This window comes from Chiloscyllium punctatum, chromosome 5 (genome assembly GCF_047496795.1).
Source record: "Chiloscyllium punctatum isolate Juve2018m chromosome 5, sChiPun1.3, whole genome shotgun sequence".
Taxonomy (NCBI): Eukaryota; Metazoa; Chordata; class Chondrichthyes; order Orectolobiformes; family Hemiscylliidae; genus Chiloscyllium; species Chiloscyllium punctatum.
This window is the reverse complement of record NC_092743.1, coordinates 45,177,893-45,199,152: the sequence shown is the minus strand read 5'-3', so window position 1 is coordinate 45,199,152 and position 21,260 is coordinate 45,177,893. Positions and strand designations below refer to the sequence as shown.

The window sequence follows — 21,260 nt, the reverse complement described above, 5'->3', positions numbered from 1 at the left end:
CCAAAATATTCAAGGATTGAGAATCTCAAGGCGAAATAAGAAGAAACTTCCCCTCAAGTCAGTGCTAAATAATCAGCTCTTTTTGCCAAAAGTGTACTTCATGTTTTAAAATCCCAAGCCAAAGAAAAGTAAAAAACGATCCTACTTACCTTGGGCATCAAGAAATGCCGGTTCCAAATTCAAAGTTTTCCGGTCATGCTGGAAATACTATTGCTACTTGCTACTAAGGGGATAATGTTAATTTTCTGCTTCATTTCCCCTTGTGTTAACATTTTAACTTCAGTCTCTTTTTTTTATTTTACACGTTAATGATGAGAGGGATAAAGCATTGATGGTTGGTAATAAGTTGATAGAAACTGTAGTGGGAAGTAGAAAAGCAGGTGAGTAAATGCTAGAATTTGGGCAAGTAGAAAGATAGTGCTTTAAACTTGAAAACCACAAAACTTGACAGGATAAAAGCTTGTGAATATTACAGTCACAAAATTGCTTCTGCGGTATTATCACTTTGTGTGAATAAGCAGTGAACAAACAAGAAGTGTTGAAATATTTGGTTCATTTTTCCAGTTCATTCACCCAGTGGGTAAATTGTCATTGTAGTGTGACAAATTAAATGTGTACAAAACATGTCAGCTGGAAAACAAATATACAACCTATTAGATTTAAGACAATTAAAATGGAATGATAACTGAACAGAAGGAGGCATTTGGCTTTTTATGTCTGACTGCTCTCTGCAAGAGCAATTCAGCTCATCTATCCCTGCTTTTTCCCGTATCCTTGCAATTGTTCTTTCCAAACGCAATCATCAAATTCCACTTTGAAAGTTACAATCAAACCCATATCCATCACTTTATCTGAGAGTGTATTCCAGATCCTTAACAAACAGTTGTCCCCATGAATTTTTAGTCTTTTACCAAACGCCTTCAATCATTGCCTCTGGTTCTTGAATTTTCTATCAAAGGAAACCGTTTCTCCCTATCTACTCTGTCCAGATCCCTTGTGATTTTGAAAACTTCAATCAAATCACTTCTTGACCTACTCTAGGGCAAATACTGACTTTTACAATCTATCCAAGTCCTTTTGATACCTCCACAGGCTACGTCCATTGACCAGAAACTGAACTGGACAAGCCATATAAATAATGTGACTACAAGAGCAAGTCAGAGGCTGGGAATTCAGTGCTAGGAAACTCAGGTCCTAAGTCCCCAATGCCTGTCTACCATCTATCTGGTACAAGTCAGAAGTGTGATGGAATACTGTTCGCTTGTCTAAATAATAGGTTCAGCTCCAGCAATATTGAAGAAGCTTGAAACCATCCAGGACAAACAGCCTACTTGATTAGCATGACATCTATCCCTTTCACCATTCACTCCCTTCATCACCAGCATAAATGACAACAGTGTGCACTTTCTACAAGATGCACAACATTAATATATGAAGGCATCTTTGACAGCACCTTCAAAACCTGTGACCTTTATAATCAAGAAGATCAAGTGCAGCAGATGCACAGAAACATCACCAATGCAACTTCCCTTTCAAGCCACACACCACCATTATTTGGGACTAAATTTCTGTTTCTTCACTTTTGCTGGGTGAAACTATTAGAACTGAACAACACTGGGTATGCCTACACCCTAAGGACTGCAATGGGTCAAGAAGGCAGCTTGCTACCACTTAGGAACATTGGAAGAGGAGGAGGACATTCAGCCCCTTGAGCAAGTTCTACCATTCAATGAGATCATGGCTGCCTTTGGGCCTTAGCCCTTAATAAACTTCTGTTAAGCAAAGTTATTTGTCTTAGATTTTAATTTAAGAATGAATCTAGCAAATATTGCCATTTGAGGAACATAGTTCTAAACCTCTACCACCCTTTGTATGCAGAAATGCTTCCCAACATTACTCCTAAATAGTTTGACCCCAATTTTTACATTAGTAATTCTCAAATCCCCAACTAGTGGAAATAATTTATCTTCATCAAACATGACTTTTCCTTTTAATATCTTGAATATTTTAATCAGATCACCTTGTAACCTTCTAAATTCTAGAGAAAATAGGCCTGATCTGTATAATCTCCTTATAACTCCTGAAATCGAGGTATCATTCTTGTAAACTTATGTTGTGCTTCCTCTAAGGTTGGAATATCCTTCCTAAGGTGTGGTAGCTAGATCTGCTCACCAAGTGGGGTCTAACCAGGGTTTTATATAACCTGCAGCATAACTTCTGCATCCTTGTACTCCAGTCCTTTAGATGTAAAGGCAAGCATTTCATCAGCTTTCTTGATTATTTTCTGCACTTGTTTATAGCATTTTAAAAATCTATGACTCTGCCCCCCCCAAAAAAAAGTCTGTTTGGACATCAATAGTATTTAACTTCATAGCATCTACAAAGTACCCTCATCTATCTTTTTTCAGTCCAAAATAGATAACCTCACATTTACATACATTTAACACCAACTGCCACAGATTTTCCCATTTAATTAGTCAATATCTCTTTGTAATTTTGTGTTATGATCTACATTGTCTACAATGCCACCTAACTTTGTGTCATCAGCAAGTTTGGATTTGTGACTTCTTGTGCTTTTATCTAAGTCATTAATAAATAATGTGAATAATTGAGATCCTAACACAGATCAACTGGACACATCCTACTAATTCAAATATTGGCCATTATCCTTATTTTCTGTCACCTGCTACTCAACCAATTTCTCAGTCATGTCAGTAATTATGCATCCAGTGCAATAAGATATAGGTAATAAGTGTTGGCCTAGTTACTGATACCCAGATCCCATGAGCAAATGTTTTCAAAGTCCCTCATTCCAGCAACCATTCCTTTTAATCTTTTCCGCATCCTCTATAATGCTTTAATGTTCTTCTTAAAGTATAGTGTTCAGCACTGGGCACAATATTTCACTTGAGGCTAAATCAGCATCTTTTATATTTTTGCCATAACTTCCTTTATATATGTCATCTATTTTTATAGTCTAGAATTTATTTGTGATCCATGAATCACTTTCTTAACCTGCCCTACTAATCATTTGTGTACATATATATATGCCCAGATCCCTCTGTTCCATCTTGCCTTTTAGAATCATATCTTTTACTTAATGTCTCCTCATCCTATTAAATTGTATCATTTTGCACATCATTACATTTTATTTGCCACATGACCATACAGACCACATTAGCCTGTGTTATGACGTCTTGAAATCCATCACTATTCTGTTTGCAATTTACTATACAGTTTTGTGCAATTTACAAATTTTGAAATGGTGTTATGAATGTCCGAGACTTGGATATTACCGTAAATGTGCATTAAGTAAAATAGTAGTCCTTATACTGGCCCTGGAAAATTCCACGGTATTCCAGCCTGAAAAACAAGTTTTCATTATTAATTTGTCACTCACCCAACTTTGTATCCATGCTGTGATTGTTGCTTTTACAGCAAGAGCTTTAATATTTTGTCAAATTCTTCAATATTTTAGCCAGATCAAAATGTAATTGGTTTTCGCACCAATTTAGCAAATTTAGCATCAATGCATAAGTTGCTTTTACAAAACTCACAATCTTGTGCATGTATTTAAGTTGCAGTAGAACTTTTGGAAAATTTAAATGAGCAAACAGTTGTCTTTTTTTAAATAATTTTTGTGAAATTCTGTTGTCATCTAATAGGCAGTAAGAAAGTACAAGCTGACTAAGAGATGGTTTCTGCGTATTATTGAGGAACGGGTAAATATACTTTATTTAAGTATGTTGAAGCTAAGTTAATCCAAGACTGACCTTAGATAGTAACAGACCATAGTTAGGCCCCTCCAGGTTTGATTACATCTGTTTTGATATGCCCATACACAGAGATCCTTTCTGCTTGCAGATAATCACAGCTGATGATGAAGAGACGAGCCCTATTTTGGCATCAAGATTGCATGGTGCCTTGGGCACTACTTTCCAGGTTGCTGATAAGGCAAATACTTTTGAATATGGAGGTTTAGGAGGTCCAATATATTGACCAGTGAAGATAGGCTTGTGGTAGATAGTAGTAGAGAATCCATTAGCAGAATGCACAACTAGCACATTCAAAAAAAGGGACCTTGCTAACTTAATTTCAAACAAGAATTTGAGTGCATGATGGAGGCCGTTAAAGGCACATTAGTGCTATCCTGAAGGATAATGGCCAAACCATTCAGAACATCTCGCTATATATTAAGTAAGCTCATAAATGGGCCAAAAGGTAGCAGTTTCCGAGCTGAAAAGTGCCCAGTATACCTTAAGTTCCCTTAGAAGGGAAAGGTGTGTTTAAAATGTAACAAACCACGAAAAATGAAGATAGTTGTTTTACATTGCTACTATACAGATGGGATGCTGCCAACAAGTCCAAAAAGCATTCTGCCTACTGCGTTAATGAGTAATGTGGTGTATGAATTTCATTGCCAGTGAAATGCCAGGTATGTCAGCAACAATCCCAACAATTGGTGGATCCATTATATGTCCCATTGGCTGTTTACAAAGAGCCTGTATTCACCCTTGAAAACGTGAAAACTTGACATTAGATATGATTCCTTGATTGAACAGTACTTATTGAACAGTGTTGAGCATGCTAAGAAATGCACGAACTATCAGTTTGATGTTATCAGTCAGGTTCCCAATGTGAACCACCTACATATTTTCAAATGCAAAACCCCATCCTATCCAAACAAAAATAAAATGTCCAGGTATTATGCCTCTTTCAATTAAACAAAGGCTTAGGGGCAACTGTTTCCTACTCCGTTCTACATGGCAACCAGTCAGAATATACTTACCAAACAATCTATTTTTTTTCTAATATAGTATAATTTTTTTTGATATTCTGAATGTTACAAGTTTGTATTACCAAGTGACAAAGCATAAAATAGTTTAGCAAAGCAATTTCCTTGTCACTGCAAATGGCTGATGCACCAAACTCACGAAGACTGACTGACTGTAGAAACATATGGCACCAATATGCATCTTATATACATTAGAAAAATGTTTTTAAACTATAGCATTTTGCAGGAATCTACTTTTCATTAAGACCAGCCAGAATTAACCAACTTACGTCTATGCTAATATAATGAATTCCAGGAAAGGAATTTGAATGAGAAAGCATTTAGAAATATCCAAGAGCTGGAAGCTTACGCGGAAAATGCCCAGTCATCATTCATCTATCTCGTATTGGAAGTTTTAGGTAAGATTTATTTTCATAAATCATATTTTATTTTTAATTGAAGAGTTGTTTCTTAAACTGAAACAGTCTAGATTTGAATAGTTTGACTTTTCAGATATTTTCCCATCAACACAAAATTGTCTTTTGCAACCTGATGAGATTTAGTTAGCTGAAGTGCTCCATCTATATAAGCGCTAATAAGATTTTGTCAGCATACAATGTACAGTGTTGGGTTCCACATTTTGTGTTCAGCACATGTTCAATAAAATTGTACATGTTGAGAAGAAAAACAAGAACAAAAATGAGGCTGCATTTTTGTTCAAGTATAGGAGGTTGAGAAATTTCATAGAAGCATATCAGTTATCAGAGGGTGAAATGACAATCCAAAATGGACTGTTCCCACTGATTGAAGGCTCTACAATATGTAGACCTGGTTGATTAAATATTGTGTTTAAACAAGAAGATAAATGTTTTCAACAAAGGGTATGAAGCAGTGGATTGCACCATGAGTTCATCAATTCAAAGTAGACATAATGTCAAAATTTTAAGATTAGGCTAAACACAATGTTAGGTGTTCCAGATTATACTGTGGCAACAAGAGCAGGTTAGAGGCGAGGAGTTCTGCAGAAAGTAACTCCACTCTTGATTCCCATAATGTCCACCATCTACAAGCCAGGAATGAATTAATTTTGACTTGCCCACATGAGTGCAATTCCAGCAACAGTTAGGAAGTTCAACACCATCCAGGACAAAAGAGCCTGCTTAATTGGCCCCTCATCCACCTCCGAATATTCACTCTGTCCGCCACTGATATATAGTTGCAGCAATGTGTAGCAGCCACTCATTATAGCTTATTCAAGAGCAATTTCTAGCCCCTATGGACTGCAATGGGTCAAGAAGGCACACTTTCAAAGACAATTAGGGGTGTTTATAAATTTTATATTTGCCTTGGTTATGTTGACACACAATTAGCTAGCGACACTCATGTCCTGTGGAAGAATGAAAAACAGGTAGACAGTTGAATGTAAAGGGAGTAAAAGAATATTTTTAGAGTATATGTGTCTGGAATTGTGTTTACTGTTTCTGCGGAGGATGAATGTTGATATGAAAACAACAAATTGCTGGAGATCACAGTGGGGCATGCAGCATCCATAGAGAGAGACAGCAAGCTAACATTTTGAGTCCAGGTGACTCTTTAGAGCTGGAGAGGTTAGAGTCGGTGAGAGGAGCAGAGAAATTGAGACGGCTGATGTCATGTTGGCAGTTTTCAATGAAGAGATCGGGGGCGTGTGAGAGGCCAGGCGAGGGCGTCCAAGTGGAGGGTGAATACTGGAGGTGGGGGCGAGGGGAGGATTCCTGCCCAAAGAAGTGAGTCAGCAGATGGAAACAGCAGAGAAACAGTTCAACATTATGATGAGGCCGAAATTCATTAAGTTGAGAGGTGTACGGATATGAAGTTGAGTCCTTTGCTGAGAATAGTAGAGATATCGAAAACACGGCAAGGGCTGGGTTTGGGGTTAGTGCCCTCAAGGGGACAAAGTGATGGCATCTGAGGGCTGGGAAGGATGTGGGTGCTAAGGAACTGTCTGCAGGAGGGATGTTGGAGTCGTTAAGTTGCTGGAGCTTGCATGCTTTGATGTCTGAAAGAAAGAGGAAAATGTCTTGTTGAGGTAAAGGATGAAGTGAAGCTGGGGAATGTTACTAGAGTTGAAATGTTAGCTTGGTCTCTCTCCATGGATGCTGTTTGACCTGTTGTGATCTCCAGCATTTGTTTCCAGTACAGGTTCCAACATCTACAGTAATTTGCTTCTGAATATTGATATGGATAGTTTGGCTGCAAAGTCTCTGATACAATTTTGATGTAATTCTTTTCACTGTCTTCACTTCCTTTCCATCAACAATCAAGCTGACTCAGACCATCCTTTGTTCAAAATGTTCTTTCCCTCCTCAAAAGTATATGTCTTGGTCCCTTTTTCAACTCGTATTGTAACCCTTATCTATGGCTTTGTCACTCCAGAGTTGGACATTTGAACTTGATTTGTTGATCTTCATCACCTGCCTTACATAAATCCTAGGTCATCCAACTGTTTTGGTGTTGATTGCTTTATTTGAAGTATTTTGAAAAAAATGTAACCGTCTCGAATAACTCTTCATCTCAACAATTTTCAATGTTAATGTTGTATATTTTGAGGAATATAACAATTTTATTTGAAATTGAGGCAATATTCATTATTAGGAATGTAGTAAAATCGAACTTAGCTGTAGGCTTTGAGAAAGATGGCCAGATTTCCAACATTGAGATTGTTTAAGACCAATGATCAAACATCAATGTCATATTTCAATATGCTATTTCTGTTATGATGCTAGATGAGAATGATTAACATCTCCATTTAAGAGGACAGTAAAAATTAATGTAGAGTGAAGTAAACTTGAAGTGGTCTGGTTTTCCAGTGTGGAGATCTGTTGGACTTCATCCTGTGATTAAACCTACTAACAAAGAATTGTATCTTACTTTGTATTTCAACATCTCTGCCTTGGATCAATTTTGCATAAGGCACTTCACAGCAATGTAATCATACACAAGTCAATGACAATCCATAAAAGATATCAGGAGGGAGCATTAATACCTTGATCAGACAGGTCGGCTTTAAGGATCATTTGAAAGTGAACAAGCGTTAAAGAGGTAATTCTCAAGTGTAGGATGAAAATAGTTGAAAGCACAACTAATAATGATGAGATAGAAAGTGTCAGTTCACAAGGAGCCAGAATGGGAGGTGAATTGAATTGTAGATCTGCACAAAATTACAAGGCTAGGCAAGGTCATGGCCAACAAGGGATTTGAGCACAAAGATTAAAATTTTGAGTCATTGGGAAATTTTGCTAATTTTAGTCAAAATTAAATTGTTTTCCATTGAATACATGCTGATTGCTAAGCAGGATGTGGTATTGGATAGGATACGGTAGCAGAGTTTTGCATGAATTGAAATTAAAAGTGATTTGGAAAGCTGGCTTGGAGAGTAAGAGAAAATGCAGATCTGAGGGTGACTAAAACATGGATGAGACGTTCGTCTGAGAAAGCCATGCATTGTAATTCACTATTTCTTTTATGTTCTGCTTGCACTCTGGTATATAACTGTCTATTATAATCTTTTTAACCTGTAATCCAAATTATTGTCTCTTATTAATATGTCGTTGTTATTTTTAATAGGTGTAAAGGATATCCATGCAGATCATGCAGCAAGTCATATTGGAAAAGCTCAAGGAATTGTGACATGTCTACGTTCAACACCTTATCATTGTATGCGACGGAAGGTTTACCTTCCACTGGACATCTGTGTACTGGTAATTTCAAATGATACATTTCACTCTTTGAAAAGTATTCACAACTGAAGTATGTTGTGAAAACTGATTAGGTGATGAATGTAACATTGAACACCCATGGAGCAGGCTGAGCAGCAACTAGTAAATCAAAGTTTTGGAACAAAACTAGGCAGGATGCTGTAGAAATCAAGTGTGCTGGGAGACAGTACACGAGTGATGCTTGACATAGATGTGTCTGATGGATGTGTGAAATTTTGTGTGGGAAAAGACTCCTCCATGCAAAAGCAGTATTTTACATTCGTATTGTGCTTTTATGATATGTGTGTCCCAAACTGTTTTGCACTTGAAGTGCAGTCACTGTTTCTAATACATTTGTGCACTACTTCCCACAAAACAACAATATGACAATGACGAGATAATCATTTTGTAGTATTGATTGTGGGATAAGTATTCACCAGGACACTGAGGATAAATCCCCTGCTGATCTTCAGAGCAGTGCCAAGGGTTCTTATTGCAGACAGGGCCTCCGTTTAATGTCTCATTAGAAAATAGATCTCTGATGTTCAGACTTCTTTCGCAGTACTGCACTGAATTGTCAGCCTTGATTTTGTGCTCACGTCGTGGAGTGGGAGTTAAAGCCACAACTGTGCCAAGGATGCTATTGACCGAGCTGAGGCTGACATTTGAGTTCTGGATGAATCTAATTTAGTAAAGAGTAGGAAACTGCTGACAAGTTAATTCAATAAATCAATTCTGGGTATGATTAGGTTTCTTGCTGCTTAGAAAGATGATTGGAGACAAAAAAAAACTGCGGATGTTGGAATCCAACGTAGACAAAGACATGCAGGAGGCGGGAAGAAAACGTTACTTAAATACCCCAAACTCACCACTCTTTGTTTTGATGTCTCATTCTCTCTAACTTACAATAGTATAAACCTAAATTGTTTGGATTGGCATTTTCTTTCCACAGAAATTTTATATCTGCCTTGGTTATGTTGACACACAGACTAACCTCTTCATTCCACCAATATGTGTATGGTTAGTCCTCACTAAACCAGGCTTGACCTGATATTGAAAAAAAAACTTGTAAATGGCAATAATCTAGAAATGAATGTTGAAAATTAAGTGATGGGTTAAATGACTATTTATCTTTGCAACTCATTCCATGGTAACATTGTCCTTGGGAAATATTGTTGATATGGTCTGAGAAGCTAGTGTTCTTTGTAGTTCTGTGTGGATGACTACCTCATGTTTTGTCATTGCTTGAGGGGGAAAGAGGAAAAGATGCGTGTGGACAATGGTATAATTTTTTATTTTCTTTCTTTGTTCTTTTCCCTTTTGTGGTCTCAGGCCTTATAGGCTTGGTATTTGGTATAAAATCTGCTTTGTTTTGTATTATATCCGTTTGGTAGCTATCTGTTATTTTAGAGTTCTGTTTTTCTAGGTGAGAGGTGGTTACTACTTTGGTGTAAAAATGTGTGGCGTTGAGATGTGGAGGGGGAGGGGAGGGTATCCATTATTAACTTGCAGGAGTGTAAACATTTTTTTTACCATTGCCTGGATTTGAGGCACGGCCTTAAGGAAGGTGCCAGGCCGGCTGTAAGATTGGGAGTGAATACCCACTATCGGCAAGGGGAAAATCTCTGGAGATTTGTGGTTTTTGTGTTTATTTGTGCAAGTTAGGAGTAGTGGTTAGTTTCTTAGTTTTAGTAGTGTTTGTAGGAACAGTTTTTAGACTTGATACTAGGGCACACATTGCATGAGCTTCTTCCACGCGGGGAACCACGAGCTGGAGTGTGCATTCATCGCTAGCAATCTGTTCAGGTGGTGCACCTGGAATAAAAGGGTAACTATTCCCCCATTAAAACAAAAAAGGTGCTTTCAAATCTTAAGGGAAAGGTTGACATTGCTCTGTTGCAAGAGACACCTTTAACCGATAGGGAACATCTGAAGTTACAGCAGGGGGGGGGTACGATAGGGTCCTCCTTCAACTCCAAAAGCAGAGGAATGGCCATACTGGTACAAAGGAACCTCCCAGTTCAGGTGATAGATCAAAGCAAGGATAAGTATAGACGGTTCATCGTTCTCAAGGCTCTGGTACACTGAGAAGCGTATGGCCTCCAGAATGTTTACTGTCTCCCGGCACACCCTCTCAAATTTTCAGTTGACACTTTCTCTAAATTAATGGCTGTTGAGATGCACCATACGATTATAGGAGGAGACCTTAATCATCTCATGGACCCTGGGGTAGACAGGATGCCAAGGGGTCTGTCGGATGCACCTCTGCAGTCTAGATAATTAGTGGACATGTGCAAGCAGTTGGGGCTAGTGGATGTGTGGAGGTGAGTCCACTCTAATGGGAAGGATTTTACCTTTTACTCCAACTTGCAGAAGTGCTACACAAGAATTGATGTGTTCTTTATTCTGTCAGTTTGTTTGGACTTGGTGTTGGCGTGCAGGATTGGGAACATAACTATTTTGGACCATGCGGCAGTAATTTTGGCTGTTAAGACCAAGGGTAGTGGAATGGACACACAGCACTGGCACCTGGATCATTTCTGTTGAGGGATGGCAACTTTGTACAGTACATAAACAAGGCGGCTCAGAGCTTTTTGGGACATCAATTAGGGTACGGCCAGGAATCCATTAGTGCTTTGGGAGACCACCAAGGTGCATTTAAGCAGTCTGATTATTTCATACTCAACAACAAGAAAAAGGCAGAGAGGAGAACAACAGCTGATGCTTGAGGCCCGGCTGAAGGCAGCCGAGTCGGCATATTATACCAGACCATCTGTGGTTAAGTTACAGCGGGTCACGGCTCTCCGGGCTGCTCCGGACTCGATGCTCAAAAGGGTCTCCTTTGCAAAGCAAAGGCTATTTGAATATGGGGATAAGCCAGGTAGATACTTGGCTTACCTGGCTAGGAAGAAAAGTGCTCCGCAGTCCAATGTGTCTTTTAGGAGAAGAACTGGCAACATCATTTGCGAGCTAAAAAAGTTTAATGCCAGATTTCAGGAATTCTATGCAGAGTTATACCGGTCGGAGGGTTGTGGGGATGGCGTAGCCAGAATAGAACCCTTTTTTGAAAACCTGGATTTCCCTGGTATAAATGCTGATCAGGTCTCCCTTTTAAATGCACCTCTGACAGTACAGGAGGTGCAAGAAGTGGTAAGGCAGCACCAAGGTGGTAAGGCAACCGGTCCAGACGGGTTCCCGAGTAACTTTTACAAGGAATTTATACATACGTTAGCTGAACCACTCCTGGAGATGTATAGTCATTGGCATAGCCGGGACTTCCTTCTGCCCTCTCTTAGGGAGGTCAATATCTCCCTTATTTTAAAGAAAGGGAAAGACCCTGAGGATTGAGAGTTGTATAGACTTATCTCGTTATTGAAGTTAAAAATCACACAACACCAGGTTATAGTCCAACAGGTTTAATTGGAAGCACACTAGCTTTCGGAGCGACGCTCCTTCATCAGGTGATTGTCAATCACCTGATGAAGGAGTGACGCTCCGAAAGCTAGCGTGCTTCCAATTAAACCTGTTGGACTATAACCTGGTGTTGTGATTTTTAACTTTGTACACCCCAGTCCAACACCGGCATCTCCAAATCATGACTCGTTATTGAATGTAGACTTCAAAAATCTTATCAAAGGTGCTGGCTGTGAGGTTGGAAAAGATGTTGCTTGTTATTATAAAAGAGGACCAGACAGGTTTTATCAAGGGCCGCAGCTCTTGCAATAATATCAGGACGGTATTGAATAAAGTGCAAGTATGTCAGCAGAGATTGACTCCAGGCTTGGTGGTCTTCCTAGATGCAGAAAAGGCTTTTGATTGGGTGGAATGATTGTATCTCTTTGATGTTCTAGATCGCTTTGATCTAATGGGGGCCTTTGCCAGGTGAGTGGCAGTGTCATATAGAGACCCCAAGTTGGCGGTTATCACAAATGTTGTCAAATTGAGCAATTTTAGTGTGGGGAGAGGCAGCCGACAGGGATATCCTCTCTCGCCACTGCTATTTACCTTGGTAATTGGGCCATTGGTGGAGGCCATCTGAAAGAACCCTGAAATAGTGGCGGCACGGTGGCACAGTGGTTAGCACTGCTGCCTCACAGCGCCGGAGACCCGGGTTCAATTCCCGCCTCAGGCGACTGACTGTGTGGAGTTTGCACGTTCTCCCCGTGTCTGCGTGGGTTTCCTCCGGGTGCTCCGGTTTCCTCCCACAGTCCAAAGATGTGCAGGTCAGGTGAATTGGCCATGCTAAATTGCCCCTAGTGTTAGGTAAGGGGTCGATGTAGATCTAGGGGTATGGGTGGGTACGCTTCGGCGGGGCGGTGTGGACTTGTTGGGCCGAAGGGCCTGTTTCCACACTGTAAGTAATCTAATCTAATCTAATCTAATCAAAGTGGGAATTGGGGAATACAAAGTTACTCTTTATGTGGATGATGTCCTTCTGTTTTTGGCTAACCCGGAAAAGTCCATACCCTGGCTAATACAAAATATTAAACTACTTGGCAATTTTCGGCAAACAGGAAAAATATTGCAAATTCGGAAGTCATGTCCATGGAGGGATTGGTGGAAGTACTGAAGCTGGAGGACGGAATGGAGTTTCCTTTTAGGTGGTCACAGAAAGGTTTTCTTTATCTTCCGTCACCTCAGAGTTAACTTAGTACAATTGTTTGAGAGAATAAAGCAGGACTTGCAGCAGTGGAAGGGGCTACCCATATCCTGACTAGGCTGTATAGCCTTGATTAAAATTAATGTTCTTCTTCGGTTATTATATCCTATGAGGATGCTCCTGTTGTTGCCCAGACAGGTGTTGCGGAGGTTGCCAGTTTGCTTGGATCATTTATCTGGGACTATAGGTGCCCCCTAATTAAATTTATTGAGCTACAGCTTCCGTGGGATATGGGGGGTGGGGTGGACCTTCCAGATCTGAAGAGATACCAAATAGGTGCTCGAACTGTCATATGTGGGTGAATGGGTGCGTAAGGACTTTAGGTCGATATGGCTTGATGCTGAGGCCTAGCAGGCAAAATGTCCCCTAACCAACTTACTGCTTACGGACAAGAAGAGATCTGTGGCTGAGCACTGAGAGCCCGATTATCATAAATACAGTGAAAGTATGGAGGATAATGCAGCAGGGTGAAGGCAATTTGCTTAAGACTTCGCCGTTCACCTCATTAGTGGGAGCCACAAGATTTAGACCGGGGTCAATGGACTCCGGCTTTAGAGCATGGGAGGGTAAGGGAATCTCCTGTTTGGGAGATTTTTGAAGGCAGAGGTCTTGACGTCTATCAAATAATTAAGTCAGAAATACAAGATTCTTAATACTTCCAGGTTAGGGATTATATACAGAAGAAGTCCACACTCTTGGCTCAGCCCTACAGGTCAGATATAGAGAGAAGAGTGTTCCGATGTGAGGGCACTCTCTCGGTTATATCATTTGCAGAGAGGGAGCACCTTGGGGAATATGGAGAGACTCCAAAGGATCTGGAATAAGGAGGTAGGGGAAGAATACTCCTCGGAAACATAGAAGGATATTTGGGGGAATGTAAAGAAAATTTAAATATGCAATAAAGCACAAGCTATGCAATTGAGATCCTTCACCGGGCCCATGTGGCACCAGCGAAATTAGCAAAGTTTAAGAAATGATCTTCTCCAAAGTGTCCCAAATGTAAAATCAGCATAGGCACCCTCACACATTGCTTTTGACCCTGCTACAAGGTTTGTGGATACTGGGGTGCCATAGACAATGAGCTGGAGAAGGTTCTGGGAATTGAAGTTAAGGAGGATCTGATATCCCTCCTTTTGGAACTACTGCATCTGCCCTCTCTGAAAGCACAGGAAGAGGTTATTTAACATTCTTACACACTGTGTGAAGAAGAACCTTCTAATGAATTGGATATTAGAAAAACCTCCAAGTCTTGTGGGGTTGCACGGACTTGTGATGGAGCAAGATTATCTGACAAGTATGGTACGCCATAGAACAGAGCAATTTTATGAAACACGGTGGCCCTTTCTAAATTATGTAGACATAGACCTATCGGCAGTACTGTTTAGGGCCTTTATATAGCCACAAGGGCCGTATATGGTGGTCCGAGGAGCTGAGTAAATATAATTATAATAACTTTGCTCCCATGGATGGGAGCTTCGGTGGAGGTGCAGTGAGTGGAGTAATAATTTGAGTTTATTTTAATCTGGGTTAAGTAAATATGAGACATTGTATCTTGAAGAGTAGTAGGTAGTTTATTGTAAACATTACTGTAATATAATGTGATATTATTTCTAATTTTCTGTACTTTTGTACTTTTTTCATTTTTTTGTAAAAGAGTAAAAATTGATAAATAAATATATATATTTTTTAAAAAGTCAATCATGTTGCTGTGGGTCTGGAGTCACGTGTAGGCCAGACCAGGTAAGGATGGCAGATTTCTTTTTCCGTAAAGGGCATTAGTGAACCAAATGGGTTTTTCAAACAATTGATAGTGGATTGATGGTTATCAGTAGATTCTTAATTCCAGATTTTGTGTTCCCCCTTTTGAATCCAGTTCCACCATTTGCCATGGCAGGATTTGAACCCAGGTCCCCAGAACATTATCTGGGTCTCTAGATTAACAGTCCAAGCAATAAAACCACAAGACATTGCCTCCCCATCTGTGCAGTACAGTTGAAGTTTTAGCCCAAATACTTGTTCAGTCATTTATTGTTTGATTAAAACACTAGATGGCAGCAATATTAAATAAATTCGAGCAAATCACGTTAGATGTGTGAAAAGCAGAACATTTAAGTCCTGTTTTTGCTGTGCAGAAGTTTAAAGTTTCTCTCTATAATACAATTTTCTTTGAAGAAATTAATCTACTTTTGAGTGGCCTAAAATATGTGACCAAATGCCAGGGAGAATTAAAAAAATGGTGAGACTGTTGTCACCACCATTGTTATATAGGATCGTTTCATGAGTTTAGCCAAGGTGACCTCATTGATATGACATGGTAGAAACCAGACTGCAGACATTTGAATAGGGAGCTTCAGGATATATGGGCATAAAGTTAGAAAGTCAAAATGTAGGACTTGGGCCAAAGAAAATGGGACATTAGAAGAGGATAGACTAAAGGGGGCCAATGTTGCTAAAATGATAATGCTACTTTTAAATGAAAGTATGATGGTTCTGACATCACCAAAACAAGAGATGTTTTCCCAGGGCAGAAATGGCTATCACAAGATGATTGGAGGAAGGTTTGGGGGAGATATCAGAAGTAGGTTCTTTACACAGAAAATGGTGGGCGCAAGGAATGAACTGCCGGCAGTGGTTGTAGAGTCAGATACATTAGGGACATTTAAGCAACTCTTGGATAGGCACATGGAAGATAGTACAAGGAAGGATATGTAGGTTAGTCTGATCTTAGAGTAAGATAAAAGGCCGGCACAACATCGCATGCCGAAGGGCCTGTGTTGTGCTTTACTGTTCTGTGTTCTCTGGGGACTGACAGCATCTGTTTATCTTTGCAGCTATTTATGGCATGTTACAGTTGCTGACATTTATCATCCAAAATAGCTGATGGTGAGTTGTCCAATTGAAATTATAGTCTACGTGGAGTAGATACACTTGTATTGCCATTAGGTAGGGCTTTTCATGACGATCAATCAACCCACAGTGAAAAGAATTGTTCTATTTCTAAGTCAGGAATGATCCATGACTTGGAGGGGAGCTTTCAGGTAGTAGTGTTCCTATGTTCCTGCTGCTCTTGTCCTTCTTGGTGGTTGAGCTTGCAAATTTAGAATGAACAAGTGAAGAAGCCTTGGTGAAATACAAAATCCCTGTTCTTAATGGTCAATACAGCAGTCTCTGTGCACAGGTGGCAGAGGTGATGCCACTTGAGTGGGTTGCTTTGTTCTGCATGTGTCAAACATTGAGTTTTATTGAAGCTTACTCAACAAGGTAAATGTATCATATTTTATCACACTCTTGACCTGTGCTTTGGAAATGCTGGAAAGGCTATAGGAATCTGGAAATGAGATACTCACCTCAAAGTACACAGTCCACAACCTGTTCTTGTTGACATAATTTTGAAATGGCATTTTCTTCTTGGAGAGTGATAGACCTTGCCATTTATCAGCCTAAGCCTGAATATGATGCACACCTTGCTGTATGTAATTAGGATCAGGAATTGAGTGGGTTAGAATTTAGGGAACTGGAAATAAGAGAAGTAAAGACAAACTGCATAGTGAGCGACCAGTGAAGAAATGGTTGGAGTGAGAGAACAAAGAGTTGATAACTCTTAGAGAAAACATTCTCAGGTTTCTTTGCATTTGCTATTGGAGGCAGGAGAAAGGTTTTTGAGGAGACAGTTACTCATTTGGAAGAGGAGATTATTCTTGCCTGTCAGTGTTATCTAGGCTACATATGTATGTGAAACATGGGAATTGTGAAAACTATGCGTGGGTTTCCTCCCACAGTCCAAAGATGTGCAGGTTGGGTGAATTGGCTGTGCTAAATTGCCCATAGTGTTAAGTGTATTGGGGGAAGGACATTCTGGCCATTGAGGGAGTGCAGCGTAGGTTCATGAGGTGAATTCCCGGAATGGTGGGACTATCATATGTTGAAAGATTGGAGTGACTGGGCTTGTATACACTTGAGTTTAGAAGGATGAGAGGGATTCTGGTTGAAACGTATAAGATTATTAAAGGAGTGAACACTCTGGAGGCAGGAAGCATGTTTCCGCTGATGGGTGAGTCCAGAACCAGAGGACACAGTTTAAAAATAAGGGGTAGGCCATTTAGGACAGAGTTGAGGAGAAACTTCTTCACCCAGAGAGTAGTGGGTGTATGGAATGCTCTGCCCCAGAAGGCAGTGGAGACCAAGTCTCTGGATACTTTCAAGAAAGAGATGCATAGAGCTTTTAAAGAGAGTGGAATCAAGGGTTATGGGTTTCAGGCAGGAACAGGATACTGATTGTGGATGATCAGCCATGATCCTAATGAATGGTGGTGCTGGCTCAAAGGGCCAAATGACTTATTTGTGTACCTATTGTCTATTGTGTATTAGTCAGAGGGTAATGGGTGTGGGTGGGGTACTGTTTGGAGGGTCGGTGTGGACTTCTTGGGCTGAAGGGCCTGTTTCCACACTGTAGGGAATCTAATCTAAAAGAGAGATATGAAAAATCGTACTATAAATTCAGAATGTGGAAATGTACACCTCTTACCTGTGAGTAACACAGTATTACTACTCTGTAACTTGATATTCTGTGCTATTAGTTAATGATTCATTCTGTAGTTTGATTTCATTTGAAGTGAGTTGCATTGGTTGAAGTTAATTTACTGTGTTTTTATCATTTTTAGCATGGTGTGTCACAAGAAGATTTTATTCGAGCAAATCATGGAAAAAATGTGAGGGATGTCGTTTTTGATGTAGCAAGTCAGGCACATGTTCATCTTGAGCATGTACGTATTTCTGCTTTCAACAGAATTAGCAATATGTCTGTGGCCTCATTTTTTCTCCATCTCTGATTCTGACGTAATATTACCACCTGAATCTTTCTGGCTCTGTCACCTGACTCCTATATTCCCCCCACTCAGGTTTGACCACCACCATTTTTTTTGCTTCATACTACTCCTCTCTGCTGTTTTCTTTCCATACCTTTATTACTCATTTGTTTTCATGAATCTAATTGTTATTACCAGATGAAGTGTGCTACCTATTATGTTTTTCCCTAGGCCCGATCATTCTGTGGAAATGTTCCTTCAAAGGCTTACCCAGCATTTTTGCAAACGGTAAGCTTCTATTCTATTCTTGTTTTGTTTTTTGAAACGTTGCATTGTTTTATTTTTAACCCTTGTTGATCTTGTTTACTTGTAGGTTGTTCTTGATGACTATTTGGACAGAATCCGTAAAGTTGATTTCGATGTGTTTCATCCCAGTCTGCAGAAGAGAAATACAATGCTTCCTTTCTACTTGTATATACGTTCTTGGAGGAAAATCTATTAAAAGTCAATCAGGGTTACAGTAGCGAAGTTTAATAATAGTGCTTGATTCTTTAAAAAGTAAATATTATATAAGATTGATAAGGACCGTGTTCTGTCCTTTTTATCCTCCATGAACTGGGCTCAAATTTAGAGCGGACTGACGGTTTGGAAGTCAAGTCAATGACAACTTGATGGGTCCCACAAGAAAGGATTTGGAATAGACAGTCATTTCTATTCAAACAGCATAAAATGGCTTGCAGTTCAGCACCAACATGCATATTTGCTATAGAAGGTGGTCGAAGATTTTTGACTAAGAAATGTTGAAAATACTTAATATTTTACCAAAATTGCATCTCATCTGGAAGTACATTGATGATAGAGGTAGAGGAACATGTTCCACTCTTTGGTATTAATGTTCCATTCTCCACCTGTTAGCTTTAATGTCTATGACACAAACACAAATCCTTAAGGTTTTTTTTACAGTTCTATTTAAAGCAAATAATAGTAATTTTAAATAACATTTTTAAATGTGGTTTGATATTATAAGGCACTTCACAAGAGTGTTACAAAATCAAGAGGCCAGAATTAGAGGCATGCAGATGTCTTGGGAGTTGGAGGCGTTGTGGAGTTGATGAAAATTTTAGAACTAAGGTGGTGACATGCTGGGATTTGAAAACAACAATATGAGCCTAAATGTTGCTTAATCTGGAGTTCATATGGTCACTAGGATCAGGATGATGGTGAATGCGATGCACTGGGAGCTAAGGACACAAGCAGCAGAGTTTTTGATTTCCTCAAGTTTTCAAAAATAGGACATGGGAGGCTGACCTGGGGTATGTTGGAAGAGTCAAGTCGAGATGTAACAAAGGCATGAATAAGGGTTTTTAGCATCAATTAAGATGAGGTGGGGGACAGAATTGAGTGATGTTGCTGAAGGGAAAATCAGCATTCTTGATGATGGCAAGGAAATGTGATTGGAAGCTCATTTCATGGTTCACAAATAGCAGAAATTTGTGAATTATTTGTTCAACCACCTGTATTTACTTTTCTGTCTTCCTTTCAAGTGAGTTCTTCCAGCTAAAACTAATCACTGAGTTTCCATGAATTGTGTTTATCTGGAGGTCTTCAAGGAGGGTATTACAATTATGCTGTTTTTATTTTGGGTATAAGACCACTAATAGGAAAGTTCTAGAAGCTTTTGAATGTAACCTTTTCAACTTTCTAAAAAATTGACTACTGTACACCAATATAACTACCAGATGGTTCTGCATAGTTTTCTCAAGTTATTGTCATTTAAAAGAGCAATGCTCAGATGGTGGAGTGCACTGATTTTAAAATCTTAATTTTGTAGTACATTCAGTTGTTTAATTAAACTGTGAGTTACTATACTTAAGAATATAAAGGAATACTTGTCAAACTAAAGTATTTTTTAGAATCATGATTATGGAACTGAAGACAGCTATTCAGCTCATCACATACACACTGGTCAAAAGTTCTAAAGTGCTGTTCAGCCATCCTGGTTCATGTAGATTTTATAGCCCATGTATAGTCTTATTATAATGCAACAGGACAAAGTTAAAAATCACATAACATTAGGTTATTTGAAAATCTGGTAGGAAAGTAAATCTGCCATAATTACCCTGTCTCGCCTGCAGCTGACCCCAGATCCACAACAATGTGGTTGAGCTTTGACTTCTTCAACTTTGAAACACTGCTTTAGTGTTCTAACCAAACACATCTGGTCTGGAACTTTCATATTAAAATCCCTACACTCAGGAAGTCTATTTCCTAACACTTCTCATCTATCCCCTTTCTTCAGGAGAAACTGGTTCACACTAAACTCTGTGAACTGAACCATAAGCTTTCCAAGTAATAAATATTTCCCCAAAGTAAATTTTAAAAAGTGACCAATCCTTCTAAACTGAAAGCAAACAAATGTTCCTTAATATTTACTCTGACTGCTCATTAAACCCTGTCACTGCAAACAAATTCCTGTTATCATTCCAGGAAATCACTGGTTCAAAGAACATCATGACTCCAGACATACTTACAAATTAAACATAAAATCTCCTCATAGTCACAGAACAAAACTCACATTCCAAGAGTTTGAAGTAAAAATTTTAAAGCAAAAGATCAGTCTATAAATATATGTAAATCATACATGTTCCAGAACACTGATAGTGTCTGTCCAGTGAAAGATATTTCAGAGACATGGTGATGCATGTATTAAGGATTAGTTTATTGCTAGTTATCTGAATGGATAGACTAATTTGGGGTTTAACATTTTGGCAAACTGGTTCAGATGTGCTAATTTGAGATTGGTTAAATTACTGTTTTGGTGATAATAAAATGGCATTGTTTTCTTTCTCCTGATATATGCTTTCTTCCTTTCAATAAAATTATGTTTCTTTCTTATTTCCTTTTATATTATCACTTATATTACTTACATTATAAGTGATAAAACTATTGTATTCAATGATTGTTGCTTTAACACATTATCTCATATTGTCACTCATTTCTGTTCAATCCACAATACCATTCCAGAAGTAAGTGAGATTTCACAGAGATAAAACTGTTGCAAACTTGCTGAAGCCAAAATCAACTAGCCAATCAGCATCTTATTGATCTCATGTTGTGTCTATACTATTAACTGTTGTGTCATAATCTGCAGCAGTGAATGTGATTTAAATAAATTTCAGTAAGGCATTAAAGAATGCTCAGCTTGGTAGACTGGTTTGCAAGGTTAGATCATGTGAAATACAAGGAGAACGAGCTATTTGGATACAGAACTGGCTCAAAGGTAG

At 39.1% G+C, this 21,260-nt stretch overlaps 1 protein-coding gene across 3 annotated transcripts in view; it reads left to right on the top strand.

Annotated features, from left to right (window-relative positions):
* ndufaf6 (NADH:ubiquinone oxidoreductase complex assembly factor 6) overlaps positions 1 to 20,829 on the top strand; it is a 30,262-nt gene extending 9,433 nt beyond the window's left edge. For 2 of the 3 annotated variants that reach the window (XM_072570187.1, XM_072570190.1), the window contains exons 4-9: positions 3,666 to 3,722; positions 5,091 to 5,193; positions 8,381 to 8,514; positions 17,833 to 17,934; positions 18,208 to 18,264; positions 18,350 to 20,829. In XM_072570187.1, coding sequence (XP_072426288.1) covers positions 3,666 to 3,722; positions 5,091 to 5,193; positions 8,381 to 8,514; positions 17,833 to 17,934; positions 18,208 to 18,264; positions 18,350 to 18,478 — 582 coding nt within the window. In that variant the 3' untranslated portion in view covers positions 18,479 to 20,829. The remainder of the gene's footprint in view (positions 1 to 3,665; positions 3,723 to 5,090; positions 5,194 to 8,380; positions 8,515 to 17,832; positions 17,935 to 18,207; positions 18,265 to 18,349) is intronic. The other variant, XM_072570188.1, reaches the window with a different exon arrangement.
* The last annotated feature ends 431 nt before the right edge of the window (positions 20,830 to 21,260 follow it).